At 44.3% G+C, this 26,713-nt stretch overlaps 1 protein-coding gene across 4 annotated transcripts in view; it reads right to left on the reverse strand.

Moving 5' to 3' along the window:
* TTC29 (tetratricopeptide repeat domain 29) overlaps window positions 1-26,713 on the reverse strand; it is a 233,339-nt gene that overhangs the window by 131,340 nt on the left and 75,286 nt on the right. For 3 of the 4 annotated variants that reach the window (XM_083171284.1, XM_083171262.1, XM_083171276.1), the window contains 2 exons: window positions 4,903-5,115; window positions 2,958-3,046 (listed from right to left, as the gene is read on the reverse strand). In XM_083171284.1, the coding sequence (XP_083027410.1) occupies window positions 2,958-3,046; window positions 4,903-5,115 (302 nt within the window). The remainder of the gene's footprint in view (window positions 1-2,957; window positions 3,047-4,902; window positions 5,116-26,713) is intronic. The other variant, XM_083171270.1, reaches the window with a different exon arrangement.

Consider the following 26,713-nt stretch of genomic DNA (forward strand, 5'->3'; position numbering starts at 1 on the left):
GGGAAGACGCCGCAATCGGGGGGTGGCGTGGGGGTCCCCCGGAATCCGGGAGGGTTGCCCACCTTTCCAGGGGGCCAGGAGGAGGACCCGATTTTCGGGATCCTCCCGGTAATTCCGGGAGGGTCGGCAACCCTGGTATACAGGCATCTGAATATTACATATTTAGCTGAAAACTACTATATTATAAAACTACAGATCTCAGCATGCAATGGGCTAAAGTGTGAGTCCTTAAAGGAGAGTGAAGGACCTCCCCTTATAACATCTCCAGAGATAGAGGAAAAGAACTCTTGCTAGAGCTTCCAGAGAGGCAGTCATTGAGGAAAGGCTTGACATTATATAGGAGATTATCTATCTTAATGTTTGCTAGAGCCACAGGATTTATTTCTATTGATACTTCCGTGAGATTTACGTAAAACACACAAAAGTGCGTGATATACATTTAAAAACTGGTGTTGCCATAACAACCAATAACATGCATTTTTAATTTCTGAACTGTCCTACAAAAATGACACACAGAATATGACTGGTGGTTTTGGAGAACATTCCCCTTTTTCATGTGTTCTAGCTTTTATAAATAGCAACATCTGTGTTTAAGAAACAGTATACTATTTTATAAAGACATGATGACCATACACTATCAATTCTTGCTTCTCAGCCCGCATGCTACAGTATATTTAGAATCCAATTTGACATCACATTTAATGACCAGTGGACAAGATCCTCACCTGACCAAACTGGTCTTATGTCAAAGGGTGCTAGTGAATTGGAATATGGCTGTAGAGATCAGCAGAGCTGAAGATGATCTGATTACTTTTATTTGGATGTTTAATAAATAATGACAGACACTTTTGGACAACACAAAAAAAAAAATCTTTCTGATATTGATGCAGATAACGCCATAAATGCTAGTTATCTTCCTATCAGTCATGTCTGCTGAGGAAGTACATGGGAGAGGATTGACAGGCAAAAACAGTAGGTCTTCAAGCCAAAACACTATTTGCATAGACATGAATTCTCCTTAGAAAGAAGTGTTCTTTTGGAAATGAAGTAACAGAGGACTGAGAAACTAGTATGTTAGCGTAAGGGATGTGCCACAAGCCAGAGGGAAGGTTAGTTACAGACTTAGGTTTGCTGTACTTTTTAAATACATTAAAAAATACATGATTACATATCTACTTCTAAGCACAATGATTTGTGCAATTACACGAGGTTTGCAAAGATCAATAAAGTTGAATATTAGCAATCCATTTTGAATTCACAAAGTATACTGTAGAGTAACATAAATACAATCAGCACATGATACTGCAGAACTACTTATCAGGCAGTAATAACATATAACACTATGATGGTGAAAGTGGTAATTATTACTATCATCTTCCTCTCCCGCCGCTCTACCTCCGCCTCCCCCCTCTGTCTATCTCTTCACTGGCTCCCCATTCCTTTCCGAGTTCTCTTTAAACTCCTCACCACCACCTACAAGGCTCTCTCCTCCTCCACCGCTCCTTACCTCTCTTCACTGATCTCTATCCACACGCCCTCCCGTCCTCTTCGCTCCATCGCTGACCGCCGACTGACCTCTCACCTAATCACCTCCTCCCACTCCCGTGTCCAAGACTTCTCTCGCGCTGCCCCCCTGCACTGGAACAACCTCCCGCCACCCATCAGGCTTTCTGATTCCCTTACCTCCTTCAAGCGCTCCCTCAAAACCCACTTTTTTCGACTAGCCTATCCCTCCTCCTAACCTCTTTTGATCCTCCTATCCTGCCTCCGTTCCCCTCCGTTCCAACTTATCCTGTTGTTTTTCGTTCGTCCACCCACCTATTTTTAGTATGTTTACTCTTTTGAGTAGGGTCCTCCTGCCTCACGTACTCACCCTACCTCTTTACCTCACTTGTCCTCCTGTTCTGTTCTTCCCTTCCTCTACTTCATCTTCAGTCTCCTCGACAATTTTGACACCTACTTCTGAACTGATGCTGATTTTATTTCTACCAGCTATACCCCTATTTATACTGTATTTTTCAACACACCCTGTACGTTACCCTGTCATTTGTTTTTTGTTTGCTATGAGCACACTTTGCGGCGCCTTATAAATAAACGTACTACTACTACTACTTCTACTATTAAAAGTAACATTTCAATGGGGCTCCCATCTCTGGCTCATATTTTATTATCATATCCTTAGTTTTTCTGGTGTCCACCAATATAATGTCCTATCAGGTTGTAGGTCTTCAGCTTTTTCCATCTTGGGTAATAATTCTTCTCCTATGGATCTGTTCTTAAGCACTATACTATCCACTTGCCCATCCCCCTTTTCTCTTGGTCCTTTCTAATAGTTATTCATGTTTCTGTGTACACTCACAGGAATCCCACACACTTGGGAAGTGTTTTAGTTCTACAAATTACATACCAAGATTCTTTATCCCCCCCCCCCAAGCCTCCATTCCCCAACAATGACCTTGTACTGTAGCTTTCAAGTCTTCCCTTTCCCTGGGCCTGATAAGGGGAGCAGAGTTTGGAAGTTTCTGTGATTTTTAAATTTCTCCCTTTTCAATTTTAGCCAGAGTTTTCTAACGTTGAGGACTACCTTCCAATTGTTGGTCTTCATTAAAGATGATGATGTGTTCAGTTTTATACATGTTGTGCTTCGACTGTACAGCCCTAACAGTGTGATCAACATGATAAATACACTATCTAGACCATTGTTATTATTTGAGACTGGCGGTTACATTTTAATTTTGATTGTAACTACAGTATGGGCGATTATTTATATTCATTTCATGTAGATCTAATAAATGTTATATTTTAAATCCATTTCATACAAGTAGTGCCCCAGAACCAGAGTCTTTTTTTGCTTTCTTGTTTGTGGCTTCTGTTGTGTCTTCAGGGTACTCTGCACTTGCCGCATGAAAGTTCTGATAAAAAAATAAACAAACAAACAAGCAAACAGCAGTACTCACTTTGATTGCAGTCTGTGGATTTCCAGATGAAATATGGGCCAAACCAAGTCGATATGCTGCCTCCCCTTCCAATTTTTTAGCACAACCTGCTGAATGGATGACAAGGAAATTTAACTGGAACAAAACTTGAACATATTGATTGTATCCTATTGTACAGCTATTCTACATGTCTAAGTGATAAATTGATATACAGTGGTATTTTACATCACTGTATATACCGTATAATCTCCCAGGTATCCAGCTGCCTCTCTGCCATCTCCTCCTGAATGTCTGAGCACTTTCTGAAGCTAAGCATGGACAAAATCAAACTCATCATCTTTCCTCCATCCAGTGTCTCCCCTCCCCAAATATCTCCATCACTGTAGACAACACCATCATCTCCCATGTTACCCAACTCCCCTGGGTGTCACACTTGACTGCCACCTCTCCTTTGACCCCCACACCCAATCCCTGGTTCAACGCAACATTGCTCGCACCAAGAAAAAAAACTTGGGACGAAAAATCAGGGTAAATCCTTTTTGTTTCCCCTTATTAGAATAGTGCACCTCTGTGTCTTCTAATGTCCAACACTTAACTGAATGCTACAGTAAGTTCAGTAAACAATGCATTATGCTCTGTTATTTAGGTGCAGTATTTTAAACACTTCTGATTATTATATTTAATTGTGGCAGCTTATTTTAAACATGAATTGGTCTGAAAAACAATTTTGCATCCCCTATGCTGGGAATGCAAGAGCAGGGGTGGGCAATAAGAGGCCCCCCAGCTGTTGGTGAACTAGACATCCCAGCATGCCTTGCCTTAGTATTGCTATTTGGCCATGTTGAAACTGATGCAAGGCATGCTGGGATGTGTAGTCCATCAACAGCTGGTGGGCAACATAATGCCCACCCCTGTGCAAGAGAATTACAGGTCTACTGAGAAGCTGGAGCTGGTAATAAGAAATTGTAAGAGACCACTATTCAACCAGGGATGGTTTGTCGAAAGTTCATCATGTCGACATATCCATGAAGACATATTGAATATGAACATGATCACTGTCGACAAGTCATACCACACCGATATGCTATGCAAAAAATTGACACCGCAACGGTCAAGCCAAAATTATAAAATCAGATATAATGTGTGTATTGAAAATAATAACAAAGTCTACTGGCTATTGAGAGTTATTCATTCTATCAGTGGTGTCCAATCATATATGCCAATCACAGTGTTAGTTACAAGGCAGGATTGGTCAGCAATACTTGATTTCCTTTTTATGTGCTTACTGACCCAATTTAACAGTCTTATAATAGTGGACATCAATCACAAGTGGTTTATATAAAACTGAACTCAAAACACAACATATAAAAAAAGAAGACAATACTGTATGGCCCTTATTTAGATCTAATCGCAGTACAAATTTGTTCTCAAAATGGGCAAAACCATGTGCACTGCAGGTGGGGCAGATGTAACATGTGCAGAGAGTTAAATTTGTGTGAGTTATTTTGTTTCTGTGCAGGGTAAATGATGGCTGCTTTATTTTTACACTCCAATTTAGATTTCTGTTTCACCACACCCCACCCAAATTTAACCCTCTCTGCACTCGCTCGCATTAAGAATCTCGCATTGCATTGCTGTATTGAGGATAGATGTATAAGGATGCATTTGTATACAGAAATGTGCAAAACTGGTTTGTTGCTGCAAAAAAGGGGAAACAACATAATGTAGTTACAAGTACGTAACTGTGCAGGGAGTAAATGCAAATATGTTTCCAATATTTTTCTTTATGACATCAACTACAAATCTGATGCAAGAGTCTGCTTTATAGAAAGTAAATATATTGGTGGCATTTGTCTCTGAAAATGGACAGGAATGATCACCTAGCCAAACATTTCACAGCATTTAGTTTACTCATGGGTAAAAGTAGAGAAGAAAAAGAAATGTGGTTGTGTCATTTTCCACCTACCTTCTCTTGCCATATCAAGTGCTTTTATTAGAGTTTTGATGGCCTGTTGCCACTCTTTATTCTCTAACATTCTGTCTGATAGCAATGTATATATTCTCCAGAGGTTCTCGCAGGCCAGTGAGTTGTGAGTACGACCTGTCTCATCTTTCCATATTCGGCCTACTGTCAGATGATAGAATGCCTCATAATGTTCAGCAGCTTCCTCCAACTGGCCTACAATATATAAGACATTGAATAAATACAATCTTTCAAAAGACTAAATAGCAGCAACATATGTAATTTTGAGATACTTGTAAAGAGATATCAAAACACTGTATTGCATATGTAAAAGCATAATAATAATACTAAACAATAATAATAAGTAATGAAAGCTAAATGCTGAGATTTGTAAGATTAGTACATGGTAAACTGTTTGATATGTAAAACATGTTGTTTAGTGGCATAAATATCACAGAAATAGTAAAATCTGTGTATGATGTGGAATGATTACTATAAAAACCCCAAAACAAAGAATTTTGGGGAAATTTACTAAGAATACGAATAGAACATATCTTAATAGGAATGACTATGAATGACTACGACTGCATACGGCTGCTTCAGCTGTATGCAAAGTCGTGTTCCGGAGGGGAATTTACAAAGCAGTCCAATACGACTGCTTTGTAACCCTCCTATGGCGTAATGATTCGTATTAGCCGGCCGTATATACGAGCGCTAATACAAATTCGTATAGGCAGTCTGCACGGATCTGACTGATCCGTGCAGGCTGCAATGTGTAAAAAAAAAAATAGAAAAAAAACAAAAAAAAAAAAAAAAAAATCGACGTGGGGTCCCCCCCCCACAGCCGTAACCAGCACCAGGCTGAAAGAGCCGGGGTTGGTAATAAAAAAAATCAGAGAACCCGGCAAATAGGGGTTCCCCGATTTTTAAAAACCAGCCCCAGGCTCCAGGTCCGGTGCTGGTTCCCAAAATACGGGGGGCAATATGAGTAGGAGTCCCCCGTATTTTAAGAAACAGCCCCAGGCCAAACCAGCCAGCAGGGTAATTTTCACAGCCGACCACATCACATCACCCTACCGAACAGTCAGCCTGGCCAGTGGCCCTGGGGGAGTGGGGACCCCCCCCCCCAATAAAGGGTCCCCCCCCCTCCAGGACTTACCTGATCAGGCTGAAAATAGAAAGGAAGAAAAAAGATAACTTTCTTTTTAGGGGCACTAACTTTTGATGTTAAAATTGTTTAAATTGTATTCATATATATTAAAAGGTAATACACTGTACAGCACCAATGTAGCCTGGAGAACAAAAATGGGGCGCCCAATAGAATCATTCAGAGGAGAGGCGCGGAAGATGAAACATCTCTGCGCCTCTCCTCAGTCCGTCTCGGGTACCGCCGGAATCGCCGGTGTATGTTATTTTCAGAAGACCAGGACTACTTCGGACAGAATAGGACGTGATCTTTGCCGAAGGACCTTGGTAAGTTGGATTTCCTTCCACAGGTCCCCATATGGATTTCTTCGGATCCTGGACCCTGGAGCTCCGGACCTGGACCATGGAGGCCCGGACCCAGGAGCACCGGACCCAGGGACCTACTTACGGGATCAAGACAGGTAAGTATCAGTATGTGTGGGCTTTGGATGTATTAAAGTTTTATTTTTCATGTGTCAGTGTGTGTGTTTAGTTTAATATTTTTCAAAATGTGGAACTACAAGTGCCAACGGGCCCTTTAATGCCCCGCATGCTGGGACTTGTGGTTCTCCAAGTCCACCACAGAGGGTCACCGGGGACAGGACCAGGCTTCAGCCTGGTGAGATAATTCCTGGAGGAGGGGGACCCCTTTATTGGGGGGGTCCCCACTCCCTAGGGCCCCTGGCCAGGCTGACTGGTCGGTACGGTGATGTTTTGGCCGCTGGACCTTAGGTTTGGCCTGGGGCTGGTTCTTAAAATTCGAGTGACCCCTACTCATTTTGTCCCCCGTATTTTGGGAACCAACCCCGGACCTGGAGCCTGGTTTTAAAAAATCGGGGAACCCCTATTTGCCAGGTTCCCTGATTTTTTATTACCAGCCCGGCTCTTTCTTTTTTTTTTCTTTTAACACTGAAGCCTGCACGGATCTGACTGATCCATGCAGGCTTCTGCCAAATACGACTGGAAAATAAAGTGTATTTGCCCCGTGTCCCCGCTGATGGTGTGGCCACACTGACTCGCACCGGTCTTCCGGACCCGGCGTCGTCACGTGTGTCACTGTGTACGTCAGCGCGCTCCACTCCGATTGGAGGAGACTTCACGGGGGTTTGTGGGTGTTGTAGTGCGGTCCAACGCGTTTCGGCTATTACGCCTTGACAAAGTGACAACGCCGGGTCTGGAAGATTGGTGCGAGTCAGGGCTGCCACGCCCTCAGCGGGGACACGGGACCTGCCACACAGGAGACAGGTACGGGGAACCCTTCCATGTACGTGACTAACATCACACCTGCCCGGCTGGGCACCGGATACTCTGCGCAAACTACAAAAGGAACAGGGTTAGAGGCCAGGTGCTGGACGCCGCAACCTACACAGACCTAACCTTATCCTTGACACTTTGCACACCGCATCATCACCAATGCAGGATCCCACACCCAAACTGCACACCTGTATAGGAGACATAAGTCCAAGCAAGGTAGAAAGGGGATCTGTTGACACCCTAATCCCCACAAGGGCTCCCGACAGGCACAGTTAGGGTCATCTAGTGACTTTAATCAGGACAAACTTTTGTCCACCCACAAGCACGGTCTAGGACCCCCCACGTACACACACTCCCCCAGTGGATGATCGGGAGGCACCCTATTCCCAGGATTTATCTCCACCCTCCACTTGCCTTCCACCACTCCCCCCCCATTACCAATAAAAGCCTTTGCTTTTCACAATACATCAGAGTACGGACTCATCATTTAACACACCACCCACTCCCTCTTCCTATCCTATCCCTTCATTCAGCCTTATCCTATCCTACCTTCTTCTTCATATCCCCGCACAACACCAACCCTGAGTGCGCTATCCACACCAAAGTATAGTAAATATTATAATAGGCAAAACTGACACCAGCCAAAATTTAATTTGGAGGAGCACTGGACCAAAACAATTATTACTTATACCCCTTTTACACCAAAATCCATGGTCTTTGAACACTGGAGTTTCAAGGGTCGACCCAGCTTCATTCCGCATTTACACAGCACTTCGACCTGGGTCGGAACTGGGTCTGCACCATTTACACTGAACCTGGGTCAGGCCTGCTTTTCTTTGTGGATAGTAATAGTAATATAGTAATCTAAATATTTTTGCATAAATATTGTTTAGGTGATGGAGTGGGACATCCAGTGAGACAGAAAGGAATATTCGAACTGTTTTTTGTTAATTTTTTTTTTAATAGTCACAATTATGAATTAATTATTTTATATATTAGAAGTAAATGCACAGTGCTGGGCGCATTGCTTTTGGGTGCCCAAAAGAATCAACTGACCCGCCGCTGACCCGGATTTTCCGGCGATATAAAAGGTTTACAACTTTGAAGCAATGTGTTGCATGAGATTGTAAATAAAAAAAAGCATAAAACTTAAACAGGATGAAGTTATATGTTGTACTGAAACATGTTAAAATTGCATTCTATGGGGGTGTTTGATACTGGCTAATATTTTGAATACTCAGAAATATCAGCCAGGACCTATTTAATATACCTCCCAACTTCTGTGTTGGGGAAATAGGGACCGAAAAGGGGGCGGGACGTATGCAAATGAGGGCACGGCTTATGCTAATTAGCCGCAACCTCATTTTCATACGAGAATAGACGCTGTGCGCTTGCGCACAGCGTCTATTCTATTAGATTGGGGGGTCTCCCAACTGCCACCCCCCGCAGCGGGACAATGCCTGCCGCGGGTGGGACAGCGGGACAGGACCCGAAAATCGGGACTGTCCCGCTGTAATCGTGACAGTTGGGAGGTATGATTTAATCCCAACTGTGTATGCAGGCTTCAGGTAGGTGACTCATCCAGACTGATATAGAGGCTGCTGTTATTACTGCACATTAATTTCACTTTATAATGCAGCTGCATTAGTAGTACAGGTCATACTGAGATGATGGCATTGAAAAGCCAAACCTGCCAAACGGAAGTGGCCACTAAATGTGTGAAATTAGTGCCCGTTTCTGAGGGAAAAGATGTAGGTTTGCTGATCCAGAATCAGAATGTTTCCAAAAGTTTAAAAAAAAAAAAAGAACATTGAATAGATCAAATGCAAATGCGACATATTCTATGTGATAACATCAGATATTTTGGAGGATCAGAAATATCTGCACTATGTGGTTAGAGACACTCTGTCATATAGCGCTTTCACATTGCAACTAAATCCTGGTTGACCTGGGTCGAGGTGAGGTGTGAAAGCAACACTCTGAATAACCCGGGTTGACCAGCCCGCCAATTCGACCCGGGTTATAGGAAGAGATAAACCCGGGTAGCCCTGTGTATAATGGATGTTCTTGGTTTAGTGTGAAAGGGTCGGACCTAGGATCAAAATCCCAGGTCGGCTCTGGCTTAGGCGATATGAAAGCAGTAATACTGATTACAGTATTTTTAGAACCAGCTGTTCATTATTGCAACATTGCCTCTATCTCCAGTTGAAGAACCACTAGCTTGCCAACTGCCTGGTTATCATCAGATCACTGTCCAGGTTTCACCACCACACCTATTTTACAGAGCTTCACCATCCAGGATTAAAAACTTCACAGTGCAATAAAGTTTCACTGACCAGACTATTGTATGACATAGTGCCACAACCAGTTACTGACTGCTTTATTACCTAGTAATTTATCCAGCTAATTTCTGTATGTTGATTTATTGTCCAGACTGATTCAAAGCAAGTTTTAGGCACCCCTCACATCATTGTAAGCTCCATCCACTTAGCATCACAACTCGGCCAAATTAAGGCCTCCCTTGATCTTAGAAACATCTAGAAAAGGTATGTCACAGGACAGTACATTTATACCTATTTATACAGGTCTGTATCCGCTATTGTGGTTTATAGGGATTTCCCATCAACACAGCATGACCTGTACTACTAATGCATCTACATTGTCAATGTCGAGTTTTATACACGCCATTTTAGGATAGTATGGCCGCCATTTTGGTTCGCAGAGTTGGGCAAATAAAGTATACATACCCGAGTCTGTGTGACAAAGTGGACCAGAAGCACAGCCATACTATTACACATAAATTCATAATGCCACTAACACTAAATAAAATATAGTTAATTAAAGGATTAGTGCACTACACATAGGTTAATTAGAAATACACGATTGTTTCTGTACATGTTTGGTATCATTATGTTCAGTGTCCCGTACACAGCATTCCGGTCACAGCCAAATATTCGCAAGTCCCATGGTCTGATAATTACGGACAAAATACCTATTATATGTATTTTTATCATGTGTCCTGTATGAGACAAAGGAATGCAGTTGTAACTAGTTTGTGTTGCTGTTTACGACCCCCGACGACATGCCAGCAAACAAAAGGACACCCAAGTACCCTTCCCCCCCTGCACGTCTCCAAGCCAGATGTAATACCTTGCCCAATCACTGAGGACTGGACATTCGAACCCTGACCAATAGGAATGGCCTTTGTCCTCCCCCTTCTGACCCTATAAGATAGCTGGCTCTTTCTCTTATTTTGGAACTGCTGATGAATCCCCTCACCATTAACCCGGGCTATAGTTCAATCTGAATATAGCGAGCTCCGACCGGACTGCACTGCGCTATTTCCCTGACGGTAACATTTGTATTCCCGTTTTATGTAATGTGGCTGATTATGATTGTATCTGTTTCTGCATCTTTATAAGTGTTTTTAAAGTACTTATTATTGTTAGATAAGTGTATCACGTGTTACTCTGTATATATTCTTATTTCTGTTATCCCCTTTTGTCCATTAGGGACTAAATACACTGTTTACGGAGAATCTATCTCCTCACCTTTATACCGTGGTCTCGTCCATTATTCGCATCTAGCGATAAGGTGTATTACGGACATTGTCCTTTAAAGTGTATTCGCAGATTAGAGACAAAGTACTGCAAAGGGATCTCCTATTAATGCATTGGTTCTTTCGTGTATAATACACGATAAAGGTACGCTACGCTGCGCTACGTTTTGTTCGCACGTAGCTAGGAATAAAGGGTACACAGGTTACGGACATAATACGTAACCTACGCTTTTCACTTATTGTTCTTTGATCATATAAATATCGGCTTTGATAATTGGGGGCTAGCGTCCGGCCGTTTCACACTCTAGAACTCGGTACTAAACGCGCAGCTTGACCTATACCAGCAAAAGGGTGGAAGTGATTATTTAACCATTGCTGGATAGGCCAGGTCCACGGCGGTGCAGGGTTCGAGAGGTGCTAGCGTTTGAACCCGAAGTACAATAAGTGAAATCCAAGGAAACATTAAGCCACGTGTTTTAAAGTATATTTAAGTGTTTAGTAAACTGTACTTCTGCCTGCCACAAGTAGTTTAACGGGGTATAGTGTCTTGAGTTGCTTGTTCATTACAGTATATGTGCCACGTGCGATAAGGTTCGCACACGTGGAGACAAAGGCCTGTGTTTATTATAGTACATAGAGGATCCCTTCTGTGCAAAACTATAACTTTTATTGTTAGTTACTGCAGGGCCAGGGACTCCGCCACGTGGCGATAAGTTCTGGGCCTTTTACAGTAACGTGAAGCGTCTATTGTGTATTACGCAAGGTGCGCGCGCACGTGCTTACATTGGGAAATTTTCGCATCTTTGTACGTAATTTACGGATTAAGTGCGGGATTTATTTCGCATCTTTATACGTAACTTTCGGACGGAGTTAAGGGATTTATTCCATATTTATGCGCAATTACTGCGTACAGCGAAACCCGAACGCGACCTTGCAAATACACTATAGAACACGTGGGTGGCCGATTCATCGGCGGCCTGTGAACAGGTTTAACAAACGCACGTACATACGTGGCTGTTCACTGGCACTGCACATGCAGCACACATAGGAACCCAAAGGTGAACAGTATTAATCACTAGCTTTATTTAAAACAGTATAGTAACATACTGTGGATAAAGCGGTAATTAATAAGAGAAAATAAGTTTTTCTTTTATTGTTCATTTTTCCCCAAAACAAGCAACTCAAGCATTATTTTAATAGATTCCTATAGCCATTAAAAGGGATTTATACCTGCATAAGTATCTAGTGAGAAACTACCAACCTGGGAAGATTTTCTGTACAGAAATATTTCAAGTTTGAGCGTAAGACCAAGGTGTAACTAGCACCCAGTGTGAAACAATCAATGAGGTGAACGGGTGTGTGACGACACGACTCAGTGTAGTAGCGCAGTCTGGTGTAGGACAGTCCGGTGTAGGACAAGGTGCACGTGACGACGTGCCCATAGGAACTCCCCCTTCCGTGGACCTACCTATTTTGATCCACCGGGAGGGTACAAGAAGCTAAATCGGAACCCAGTGATCTGATCAGCTGCTTTAGAAATACCAGTTTTTGAGGATACAGGAAAAACAAGTTTTGTTGTGTTCTGGAAAAATTTGGCCGCACCTTGCAAGTTGACTAGCAGTTCGCTACTAGCCAAAAGACTTGGTGATTGAGTATTATTACCTCGTACCCTGCGCGCCTCGCTTAAGTGTGGGACCGTTGCAGGTCGCTGAGGAGGAGTGTTTTGGGAGCTACTCACTGATAAATGACCCACCGGCCCTTTGAAGTAAACCTATCATTCCCTTAAGGGGGAACCGTAGCTCGCACCAAGGGGCCGTGCTACCTAGGGAGGAATTACGCCGACCACAAGGATCGGCGGCATTCATAATGTGTTGAAGCACGGTGAACGAGCAGTTGTTTACTTAAATAAATGGAAGGAAATGACACAGGGCAGCAAGTTAGAATTTCCCAGTGTTGGTAGTTTTGATCCAGAAATCTTATCAGCAGTTAGAGATCAGATATGTTTGCTCTTGCCACTCGAGGAAAGAGTTGAACAGAATGAATGTCTAAAATTGTGGCAGAAGGAAAGTACAATCCAAAGGGAACATAGTTATCTGTCAGATGCAAGTATAGTCAGCCACAGGAATATGAATGTTTCTACTCCCCAATATGTAAAAAAGGGAACAATTCAAGTCCAAAGTGAAACCAAAAATAACCTGAAAATGAATAACTTGTGTACTGTTTTTACCCCCTATAAGCAAGATACTGATCCACAGGAGGGATTCCTGACGTCAGCCATCCCTTGCGAAGCTAGCGGACAGGAGAGAGAGGCTGAGGCAGCCCAAGCTGCTGCTGCCATTCTGGTCGAGGAGATGGCTGATGCCAGGAACACAATTGGAGACACAGGTAAGTACACACAACACAGCACCGAGATAGTTATTCCTGGGATGTTGTCCAATGGTGCAGGGGGGAGTGAACCCCCCCTCTGCACACAGTGGAACCTCCTTGTGGACGGGGAGACAGGGATGAGGTAATGCCTATAAAGGATAGCGACATGCACAATACGTGGACACGATTGGAACGTCATTCAATCATCAAAAATTTCCCTGATCCCAGCAAAGATCTGGCAAAGTGTCAGAAATTTGTAAGGGAAAGAGGAAATTCAGATGAGCCCACCAATAAGGATTGGCGATGCATGTTGAGAGCTTGCCTCCCTTCACACATAGATGTCCCGAAATTCATTCGGGACAGTGGTGTGGAGGGCGATAAGATCTTAACTGAACAGGGCAACCAGGAAAATATACGCCTAATAAATATACAATTGGGTGTATATTTCCCAGCGACGGTTGAAAATACTCTGAGGTTCACTATCAAACAAAAAGATGGTGAGTCTGCCAGCGGATATTTCAACCGTGCTTTGCAGGCGTTGCCAAAACACTCTGGTATCCCCGACCCCAGGGACAACATACATCTTAAGGGAGTGATTGTCTCTGTGCTGATACAAGGTCTTAGGGAAAATTTGAGAACCAGCATAGAAACCATTCACCCCAACTGCAGACAGATGACAATACATACTTTAAAGAAATCTGCTATTGATCTGGACAAACGATTTATGACAGAAAGACAGACAAACGGCATGCAGAAACTGATAAATGCCGATAGTCACACTTTTAGTAAGGATCCAACCAATAACATACCACACCCAAGGCAAGACACGGTAAGACAAAAACAAACTGTATGTTTCAAATGTGGAAACAAAGGACACATAGCCAGACATTGCAGGGTAAGTAACCATAGGAAACATAACACATATGTAAGTAACTGGGAGACACAATGGGAGAAGACAGGTAGGTCTCAACACATAGCCATAGCCCCACCTAGTAGCCAACGCCGCCCTAAGCATGACACATATATGCAAACAGGGAGTAGGACACACATACACCCCACAACCAGGTAACGTAAGACAATATCTGAGGGAGGAGCCTCAGATATGGGTAAGTGAAATGGTTTAAATGTAAAAGTTTTTTTTATCAAACCCGTTAACAACATTCCCTCCTGGTCTAGGTTGTGCCAAGCAAATAGCAGTTACAATTGGGGTAACAGGAAAAGTGCAGCATTACCCATTGGTAAAACAAATAGAGATCATAATCGGGCCCTTGCATATCAAATGCTCTGCCTTATTGACTGCAGCGGCTACGATTGACCTTCAAATTACAGAACTACCTTGAAATATAAGTTATGTCTGCTGCTGGACTCCAGAGAATTCATAACTTAGAGACAACAGGACCAGTATGCACGAACTAGATGCAAAATTGTTAGATATACCCCCATGACTAATGCTGCACTGTACTGTTATAGATTTTTTTTAACCCATCTAAGGTAGCTAAAAACTACAGCACAAATACCGAGTTCCCTTTGAACTAAAGATGGGCAGGACACAGGATTAATGGCAACGATAGCTTCAAATAGAAACCCATTTAAAAACAAAGAGCATAGCGCCCCAAAGTACAGCTTCACCATTTGAAACCTGAGGTTGAGCTGGAAAAATACCCTGTGAAATAACAAGGTTCCCAAAAGAGAACTTTTAGCTAAATACCCCTAGACACAGCCCATAGTCACAACCCCACTGGGAAAGAGAAAGAAGGGAGGGCTTACAGATCAGAACAGGAGTTGAAAAGGGTAAGAACCAAATAGTTGAGAGCCAATTCCCCCCATAGTGCCAAATCCTGGTGTCATCCAAATAAAAGAGAAATTTTCTGTTGAAATAAATGTACACATTACTGTCATTAATTTTTTCTACCCTTTTGAGTTTTTCTGTCTCTCTTTTTCCATTTTTTTTTCTCTTCCCCTACTCTCTGTTCCAGAAACTTTAGAGAGCCACAAAGCCCCTCCCCCGGGTCTTGCGGGATCGCACACTGTCCTTACAGCCCACAAATGGGTTGATACCAATACAATGGGTCAATGATCTATTGTTATGTCCTTTTCTCATCCACAACACCAGCAGATGGCGATAGACAACTTCTGGTGTATCCTCCTGAGGCAGGACATAAGGTATCTCAGGACAGATTGCGGTTGCGCCTGAACAGGGGGGAGAGGAGGAGGGGGAAATCTGGGACACATTAGTAACCATAAACCCACAAATCATAGAAAAATAGTTCGAAAAATCTGTCGCACTCCCAGCAGAGAAATACCTATTGTGAATATGCGGTACCCCATAAAGCGAGTAGTCACAAAATATATTTTTCAGTAAATTTTGAACAAAGTCCCAGTAACCTTAAGCATTGCTCCTTATGTTACCCAGGGCAACCACAGCCACCATCTTGTGAAAAAGCAGTCCAAGTAGTGCACAAAGCATTCCCCTTCAACAGAGAATGAAAATGGTTGTAAAATGTATTTACATATAAATAGGTGCAATCACAAAACCCATGTCTTCACAGACAGATGTGGAGAGTAAAGAAGGAGAAACAGACCTGATTACAGCCTTTGCCATGGGTATGACTGACACAAGAGACCATGTGATTTGGAATACTAGACCTGCTGAGGGGGCGACAGATATAGTGACGTAAGAAACCTGGTGATGCCAGCCTGACCAATGTCGTACTGCAGTGTACAATTAAACCCAGTTACTCGAGCACTTCCTACTTGTCTACACTGTGTAGTTGCCATAGCACTACCGGTAAACAAAACTGAGAATGTGGTGTTGGGGTGTGTTTTAACTGGTTATGCTCCTCATATAGTCTGGACACTCCTAAAATTCTGCCTAAACATGTGAAAAATATTGATCAGCCAAGTTCACTAAATGGGAACTTGCATTAATGAATTCTATAAATGTTACCAGTAAAATGGGTAATATTGTAAACCCAGCAACACTCTTACCAGGTGTGCCCTCCAAGGCACAAAGGGTGGATTGGTGCTGAGGTTGCTGGAATGGTGGAGTTTAGTGGGAGCCGAGACGAATATGATTGCATGACATGTTTGAATCAGACCTTTGCAGCATGCCCCCAAAGGGTGGTAACAACCCATTGGAAGAGGTAATTCATTTTTTTTTTCTTTTCTCTCCCTCGTTCTTTCCACAACACTGAGAGGGGAAAATTGTACACTGGCTATACCGTAATAGATGGAAAAGGCATAGTAGAGGCTGAACCCATTGGACGTCTCACTCAGCAACAGCAGCCTCATTAGTAGTACTGCGGGCTGAGAGAAAAACAGCCAATATTCATGCCGACTCCAAGTACGTTTGTTGGGGTAATGCAGAAGATCTTAGGCCCTATGGCGCCTCAGAGATGTTTGTTTCAGTAGCTGGCACTCCAGTGGCGCAAGCGTTGTAAGTTTAAAAGATTCCTGACAGTCACACAGCTGCCGGACAGAGTGGCTGTTATCAAGTGTAAAGCCCACACCTTCGATAAGGATTCAGTGTCACTTGATAATGAACACGCTGGCAAGGCAGCTGGGTGAGCCATGCGCTCTGCGGATAATGTTTGTGTTCCCCCTGTAAATGTCAGTGTATTCACAAAGAAATACAAGATTTGTGTCCCCTGCAGGAGAAGCAGTCTGGAAGCCGAAGGGATGTGGACAGGAATAGAAAGATGGACAAGGAAAACCAGTGACTCTGAGAACATGCCAAACTGTCAGGGCAGAGATAGCCCATGGCCTGACTTGTCTTGACAGGGAAGGTATGTGGAAAATTAGTCCGAAATTACTGGTGGGCCCACAGACAGGTAAGACGACAGGGTCATGCCTTACTTGTCTGGGGAAAGAAATAGGAACGGCTGTTCCCACAGAGCCATCTCCACATCCCTCCTCCAGCAGGATCCTCTGCAGGTAATACAAATCGACTTTGTACAGTCCACTCTAGAAGCGTTTTAGTTATTTATTTACTTATTTTTTTATATATATGTGTTGACGTTTGTGTGTATAGATATGGCAGCCCAGAAGCACCCCTGAGTATGCAAGTATATATGAAAGATTTTAAGTCATGTGTAAACCTCTAGGGACTGATGGTACACCCCACAATCTCTTTTTGTAGTAGTAGAATCACTCTCAGAACTCCACCTCATTTGTCCCCATCGAAACATTGCTTGGCGGGCAGCCACACGTTATGGTAATCCCACAAGGAGATCCTAGACCACACCACGAAAAATAATGCAAATGATGTATCCACACCTGGAAAACTGCAGCAAAAGGACTTTGTTGACACCTGTTGTGAACTGTCATAACCATGAACCAGGAGATGTTGTTGTTTCCCCTGCTTTGCCATATACAGGTTGCTTGATAGACCTTTGGAAAGAACCACCCCAAGTCTTGTTGACCAGCACTACCTCAATAACAAAGTCGCAGAGAGAGAGATTCGGGTACGTTCGTCCTACTGCCAAAAGACCAGAAACCCAGAAGGTCCTTAAAGGACGAAAGAAAGAAATCGCTAGAGGCACCATTCCGGAGGACTGGAGAGCAACTAAGGTCAAGCAACCTGTACAAGCTACAAAAGGGACTGTGACACACCCCACTGGTAACAGGTTGGAAGGATCACTAACAAGTTTTTTTTCCTTTCTCAGTTTTCTCCATTATTTTTGGGTCCTATTCTTGTCTCCCCCCCCCCACTATCCGTTCTTATCTTCAAAGTCAAGGATACTGCTTTCGCATTGCTGCCAGGTATTGGACAGACGATACAGAGTTCTGAGAGTGTGTTACCCGTCCCAGTTTAGGTCAAGGTAGAATCTATAAGCTTGACACGTTACCCAGGACCGGATGTTTGATAGTGATAATACCAGCATACTTAAAAGAATACCAAAAAGAGAGACAACAAAGAGTTCAAGGGTCTGTTGTCACAAACAATGCCTACCAAAGGATGCCATATCTGAAAAACAATTGTATATAGTGTAACCTCCCCTGTTTTTATTTTTATCCCAAGATTTGTACATTATCCTTCGTCACCCTGAGTAGATTGTTCGATAAATGTGGCCCCTCATTTATCCATGATCCTGGATTGGCCAAAGAGCAGATGGTTTACTCCCCTTATATGTTTGACTCACTGATCCCAAATTTCTCTGTTAGGATTATGAATTTCTGTGTTATTAGGAAAAATGTTTGTACTGTGACAGTTTTATATTTACTGTCAAAGGGTGGACTGTCAATGTCGAGTTTTATACACGCCATTTTAGGATAGTATGGACGCCATTTTGGTTCGCAGAGCTGCGCAAATAAAGTATACATACCCGAGTCTGTGTGACAAAGTGGACCAGAAGCACAGCCATACTATTACACATAAATTCATAATGCCACTAACACTAAATAAAATATAGTTAATTAAAGGATTAGTGCACTACACATAGGTTAATTAGAAATACACGATTGTTTCTGTACATGTTTGGTATCATTATGTTCAGTGTCCCGTACACAGCATTCCGGTCACAGCCAAATATTCGCAAGTCCCATGGTCTGATAATTACGGACAAAATACCTATTATATGTATTTTTATCATGTGTCCTGTATGAGACAAAGGAATGCAGTTGTAACTAGTTTGTGTTGCTGTTTACGACCCCCGACGACATGCCAGCAAACAAAAGGACACCCAAGTACCCTTCCCCCCCTGCACGTCTCCAAGCCAGATGTAATACCTTGCCCAATCGCTGAGGACTAGACATTCGAACCCTGACCAATAGGAATGGCCTTTGTCCTCCCCCTTCTGACCCTATAAGATAGCCATCCCTTTGCTGGCTCTTTCTCTTATTTTGGAACTGCTGATGAATCCCCTCACCATTAACCTGGGCTATAGTTCAATCTGAATATAGCGAGCTCCGACCGGACTGCGCTGCGCTATTTCCCTGACGGTAACATTTGTATTCCCGTTTTATGTAACGTGGCTGATTATGATTGTATCTGTTTCTGCATCTTTATAAGTGTTTTTAAAGTACTTATTATTGTTAGATAAGTGTATCACGTGTTACTCTGTATATATTCTTATTTCTGTAATCCCCTTTTGTCCATTAGGGACTAAATACACTGTTTACGGAGAATCTATCTCCTCACCTTTATACCGTGGTCTCGTCCATTATTCGCATCTAGCGATAAGGTGTATTACGGACATTGGCCCTTATTCTGATCGGTGCGGCCGGAGCCGATTATGCGGCCAGGACCGTGCGTGCGAAACCCCGCCTTCCATATGGATCGCCAACGCCGTCCGTATGCGGTAAGAAGCTGTCCGAACGGACCGCACGTGTATTTTTCACGGAATACGCCTCCTCCATCTAAGGGAACCTCCCCCATCATTCGATGGTCGCAGACCATCGAATGCAGGACCGAGTGCTCCACCAGCACCCGCAACCTCAGACCACACAGACATTTTTCCGTGCAAAAGCGAGAGATCTGGGCGGGCAGCTGACATCCGGCGATGTCATATGCAGGGCCGGTGCTAGGGTGTCCGGCGCCCTCCTGCAAACCATAAATTTTGCGTCCTTTCACATTGCCATTGCAACAAGCTGCAGCCCAATTGTAGGAGTGTATGCAACATGCGATCCTATGGAGGATCTCGGGTGCACGTACATGTAGGCATATACCATCTCAGTGCTGTGTTCGCAAAATGTTGCAGGCACTAAAGGTCCGCAGGAGCACACATCGCATCGCATGCTGCTATTGCAGCGTGTATGGCCATCTTTAGGCACATAACCCAGCCCATTATTTAAAAAGTGTCTAAATTAATATAAAAAATATCTACAATTATTAAAAAAGTTGTTATAAACATGTATAATAAAAGACTCACTGTTCTTTTGCTGGTTAACTCTTGTGCAGTCCCTCCTCTTCTATCTGCGTAGGCAGGACGCTGAGGACGCCATTACACCCCTCTAGGAGGAGATAGAGGGGGCAGAGTGTTGAGGACTGGCAGTGGCAGTGACAGCACACTGAGAAGAGGGAAGGAAGGGGATGCGGTGCTGCTGCCTGTTCGTCATATGATTGACAGCTGACAGGCGCAGGGAGTAATGGGTAGGGGACATGTCATCCAGGCATTCACAGACAGCGCTACATGCCTCAGCGCAAGTGCCCGTGAGGAAGAGGGGGCAGGTCGCAGGAGGAGGAGTGTGTGTGCGCGGTGCAGGGAGCTGCTCAGCCTCTCCATACTGCCATCCGCTGTCAGACAGGTGCTGCGGGCGACATGCAGGCTGTGTACACTCACGGGGCAAGAAGCAGCTCTTTATACTGCCGCCCACACGCTGTCAGACAGGCGCTGCGGGCGACATGCAGGCTGTGTGCACTGGCGGTGCAGGGAGCAGCTCTTTATACTGCCACCCGCCCACTGTCAGACAGGCGCTGTGGGCGGCATGCAGGAGGCAGTGACAGTGAAGGCTGAGGCAGCTTTGGCAGAGCAGGGAGGGAGACAGCGCCTTTTCAGCATGGCGCCTCCCTGCTTTGCAGGAGCTGCTGAGTGGGTAGCGCCGGCCCTGGTCATATGTCCGCCCCCTACAGGTGCGTCACGGCCGCATTACCATACGTACGCCCAGCGTTTTCATGGGAACTCCCATGAAACGCGGGGCGTATGCATATGGTAATGAGCCCAAATAGCCCTTCACGCCCCTCTCCACCCCCTGTTCGGAGTGTTCACATATCATGCGGAATTTGGCCATACGCCCCGCTCGCACATGCGCAGAAACGCCTCTGCACATGCGCAGACACAAAACATCGGCGGGCCGAACGCACGCGGATATATCCGCACCGATCAGAATAAGGGCCAAAGTCCTTTAAAGTGTATTCGCAGATTAGAGACAAAGTACTGCGAAGGGATCTCCTATTAATGCATTGGTTCTTTCGTGTATAATACACGATAAAGGTACGCTACGCTGCGCTATGTTTTGTTCGCACGTAGCTAGGAATTAAGGGTACACAGGTTACGGACATAATACGTAACCTACGCTTTTCACTTATTGTTCTTTGGTCATATAAATATCGGCTTTGATAACATGATACAGTGAAATGAATGGACAGTAATTACAGTAGCCTCTACATCAGCCTGCATAGTTATAACACAGACGTAGTGGGGCTGTACTCCCGGCATACAGTCGGCAGTACTGGTGATGTATGGGGCGGAGTCCTGCAATGGGGTCAGTGCTCACCTGAAGCAGATCTTGGGGGAGGGGGAAGTCCCATATGGATGCGGACTACATCCGTCTCCCTCTCGGTCATTGCTGTGTTAAGCTTAGGGTATACACAATGACTGCCTGCTGTCTCCCCTCAAGTCAGGGGATTGCAGCAAACTGATGTGGGCATGTGGGCCTGTTTTTCATGTGCCTAGTGGGAAATCTGCCAATGTATACAGGATAGACCAGTGATTTTCAACCTCTTTTTACCTTGTGGAACACTAAATAAGATCTTAATGAGATCATGAGATCCCTACAGGGCAAAACACATTGGCCTCCACAGGAACAAAACAAACCTATCCACCCCTATATAAAAAAAAACAATCATACTGGTCCGCACAGGTAACAAAAAGAAACTACATTGGCCCTTTACATGAAAAGAAGAGACCAGTAAATAACAGGTGACTGTAAACTGGTTTGGGCATCTCCAGATCTGGGGGCACACTTGAGAACAGCCCAAGGCACACTAGTGTGCCACGGCACAATGGTTGAAAAACAATCGGATACACATTCACAAGATATTCAGTTTGGTGCATAGTTTTTTTTCCAACTATTGGTTATAATTAACAATGGTACTTCTGTAGTTTCACGGCGCCGGAAGTAACAGAAACTTGGCAGCCTGCCAGAGGCTCGCGTGCCGCTCTAGCTAAAGTGTTATAGTGTAACGTGATGTAGCGTAGCGCTGCGCGCGTGCCACTCTAGTTGAAATGTAATGAAGTGTAAAAAGGAGACAAACAGGGCTAAACGGGGCTTATAAATCGCACACCCCGGCACACCGCTACCACAGGGGGTGTCCCGAATGTAGACGCTAACTTATATTGCGGTTTGAGACGCTTTTAGCGTCTCAATTCACACTCCCGGCACTTCGGCTTAGACGCGCGCGGACAGCGTTACGTAGTCAGTCAGAGAGCTATGCAGTTTGCGTAGTCAGTCAGCCGAAAATTTCGTCTTTACTGTCTCAGGTGTGTGAGTGTGCAGGTGTGAATGTGTTCCTGAATCAGCCTCACTATCCACGCCCACCCGAAGCGTGGCGAGCGGCGGCGGTACGCGTCCTACGACCTTGTCATACCCCCACTATCCACGTCGGCGTGGAGTTGAGAATAGATTAGTGTGGCGAGCGCAGCGAGCCACCGAGCCCGAAGCATGGCGAGCGCAGCGAGCCCTGCGAGGGGACGCGGATACCTTCACAGCTATCCGCGTCCCCTCGCGGGCTTCACAGGTGTCAGCGTCCGCTCGCCACGCACCGAGCCCGAAGCGTGGTGAGCGAACGCTGACACCTGTGAAGCCCGCGAGGGGACGCGGATAGCTGTGAAGGTATCCGCGTCCGCTCGCCATGCTTCGGGCTCGGTGGCTCGCTGCGCTCGCCACACTAATCTATTCTCAACTCCACGCCGACGTGGATAGTGGGGGTATGAAAAGGTCGTAGGACGCGTACCGCCGCCGCTCGCCACGCTTCGGGTGGACGTGGATAGTGGGATTTACACGGTCCACAGCTGTGGCGTCCACTAGTGGCACTGAGGGTGGGTTTCAACAGTGTTCCCCTAGGGCCACGTCTGAATCCAGGCTTTCCGGCTTCTAAGCGGCTATCTATGTGACTCGAGATTCAGACGCAGTTGCGTCTGAATCTCGCGTACAGTTTAGAAGCCCCGGCATCGCTGTGCCGGGGTGTCCACTTTAACATACCCCCGTTGTCAGCGGTGCCCAGGCGCTGCCTATTTCACTGTGGAACTACAAGTGCCACAGTGACATTGACCTGTCAGCGCCTGGGCAGCGCCGCTGCTGCTGCTGGCCGCCCACTACGCTGTTTACGTACAGCTAGAGCGGCACAAGCTCAGTCAGACAGAGCTAGAGCGGCACGCGCACAGTGAAACAGAGCCTCTTGCAGGCTGCCAAGTTTCTGTTACAGACTGTGCGCGCGGTGGCGCCGTGAAACTACAGAAGTACCTTAACAATTTATATTATATTCCATAATACTAGCATACGATTCAGGTGTTCTCATAAAGATTGCCTTTTTATTGTAAAATGTTGTACCTTTACTGTATAGCAGCTGAGAGACGCCTGTTCTTTACATTCATACTCTTTCCAATTCAAACCAGTGCAGGTAGTTTTTACCCCCTTTACTACCATATTGTAATGCACTAAAATATCAGCCCATTATACTTAGCTGCACCTAATATATGCAAGGGACAACTACTGACCAAGCATTAGAGACAGGGACTTGCATATGGCTTCATCAGCTGCATTATTGTTCCAGTGCAAAGACTGATATTAACACAAATGGGTTTAAATGTGAAGCTGCCATAAAAGCCGGCACATAAACGTAATTCTTCCAGACGCTATTTTGATGCACATTTTTTGATGTCATGAATATTTAATGAAATGGCCCAAACTAAAGCCATATAACATTCTTACATTACTGATGCCTGCGCCCGTAAGCTACAAACATTAGAGCCATGATTGAGTGTACTAAAATGAACTCATTCAGCATTGCATTGATTAGTCGGAACGCAGAGAGAGAGAGAGAGAGAGAGAGAAAGGAGAGAGAAAGAGATGCGTTACCCCACTTAAGAATAAAAGCTGGCACAATTGAAGGTTTCATTGCAGGAGCAAGGACAGCATTATACACTCACCCATAATTAAATAAATAAGGTATCATAAAGCACTGCTTGCCGAGACCTGACATTAATCTGGTAGGATGTTAATTAGGTTCAAAGACTGCTTCCGGTGTTGTTCATGTAATTTATTATGTCACAAATTGCAAGATGTACTGGCTGACCTGCCCGACTGCTTCGTATCAGCAATCTTGAGGGCAACTAATTATCATCTTCCCTATAAGCGTGAGGTTTTTTTCTCTCTCCGACAGAAGTTAAAAGTGGTGAAAACAATTCTAGGAAAATAAATTGATGTTTCCAGAAGAGAAGATTTTTATTTTCAGTCTGTGAGATAAGTAGGAAGCAGAGGATCTGTTGTAAGGGGATGGGTCATTATTTTTACCCTATTTAGGTTGACATGCATTGGGTTGACCAATGAAGGTCAACAGGGCTAAGGTCGACACCTGAAATAGGTCGACAGGGTTGGAAGGTCGACACAATCCTTAGGTCGACAATGGCAAGGACGAAGGAGAGTCAAAAGGCCGACATGAGTATTTCACAATTTTTGTCCCATATGTCGACATAGCTGACATGGACACTGTCAAAGTGTACCGCGGCGCTCGGCACTCTAGTTTATTCTCCCACCGTGCCGTAGTGGATGGTAAGGTATGCCTGTCGGCACATATGGGAAAATGTGAAAAACTCATGTCAACCTAATGCTCGTGTCGACCTCAAACCACGTTGACCTTATGCATACCGATCTATTTCAGGTGTTGACCTAAGCCTGTTGACCTTCAGTGGTCAACCCAATCCATGTCAACCTAAATAGGGTCAACCTAGTGACCGTATCCCCTGTTGTACAGTGTGGCTATTCTGGTACTCTGTATAGCTGTTAGCTGAATCAATGGCCAGTGCTTTATAGAAATACAATTGTGTATTAGAATCCTACTGAGATATACAGCAGGTAACAAACACATTTGTCCTTTTCAGACTCCGAATGAAAATCTCCGGCCTATGCGATATACCTCAGTGCCCAACTCCCTCACACTGTCAGTGAAAGGCTGATCATTTCCATTGCAAAACTGCTCTATTTCAGGTTAGCTTTTTAAGCTGAAATACCACCATGACATCTCACTATTATGTGACCTTAACATTGCATTTACACACAGTGATTAATAGCACATAGGCAGAGCTTATTGGTGTGTCATCCTGACTGTGTGATCACACTGCCCCCCCCAACCCTCCGGCAGCAACAGCAGACCATCAAATGATTTCTTTCCCCATCGGAAATAAAAGTCATAAAAGTCAGTCTGTGACGTAAGCCGCCCGCCCCTGGCAAGCATCCACCCGTCTGTGTTTCCAGGTGACTGCCCAGCGTTTTCATGGGGATGCCCTTAAAATGCTGGGCGTTCCCCTCCATCCGCCCCTGCCTGCAATTTGCCAGCGTGTGGATCACTCTATGGCAACATCAGATAGGCATATGGTACATGAATCTGGACTACTAGGGCTCAATATGTGTATTACAATATAAAAGTGACATTTGCAATACTGTATATATAACAGATTTTATTTTGAAAAGCAAGGAGACGGGGGCCAGATTTACATTGTGAGGCCAGACATGGAGTTTGGAGAGTGTGTGTCCCACTTCTATTTCAGCTCCAATAGCATTGAATTATAAAGCTGGTTCTGCATGTAAACATAACCTGATTGTGCGCCTCTCTTTGTTTTTCCTACACTCTTAAGCTGTGTACACACGATGCGATTATACAGTCAAAATCAATAGCAAGTTAGCGCAAATTGCACTGCGTTTTGTCGCATCCTATCCCAATTCGATCCCAATGTGTAGCCCCACAGATCTATGCAGTGTCCGTCCCCCCCCTCTGTCCCTTCTTCCCTGACAGCCGATGTCATCACCCTCGAGTCGATGTCGGCGGCTGTTAAGTTCCACTCCTGAATAGAAGTGGATGAGTAGCATTTGATAGAAAACTTTCTTTTCTTGTGTAGGATAGATGGGTATCCACACAGCTACAATGAACTTAGAGTTAAAATTCATTGAGTAACTTTCCTGCCAACTAATCTCAACTTGGTTCCATTCCAAATGGAAGGTAAAAACGGGTTCAATAGATATTGTCTATTATACCACTCATTTCAATCCAAAAACATAATATTGTCTATCACATATTAGTATCCTAAATGCTATTGGCAACAAATTAATGATTCAATGTCTTAAATTTAAATATCAGTAGCCGTCTATGACCACAGTTGCTTACAACATTTATGTTAAGTTAAGGTGTAAGGATTATAAGTGGTTATTAAATACATTTATCAAAAACAAAAATAGACAGAAGAAGGTCACCTATGAGAAACGCATAAAACCAACCTCCCTTCAAATAAAGCAACCAGTAAAACCAAGAGGGGCAAGAGAGAAGGGGTATAAAAAGAATTAGACAGAAAAATACCATTCAGTCATCAAGTAGCAACTCGGGTAGTTCAGAAGATACACAAACTAAGATCTTTAACTTAAGTGACTACACATTGACTGCAGATGAAACATCCATTCTTCAGAAAGGGTTAAAATCCCCCCCCACCCCCAGTAATCATATACATTTCTTTGATCTCT

The sequence above is a fragment of the Crinia signifera genome, chromosome 1 (assembly GCF_055691185.1).
Source record: "Crinia signifera chromosome 1, ASM5569118v1, whole genome shotgun sequence".
Taxonomy (NCBI): domain Eukaryota; kingdom Metazoa; phylum Chordata; class Amphibia; order Anura; family Myobatrachidae; genus Crinia; species Crinia signifera.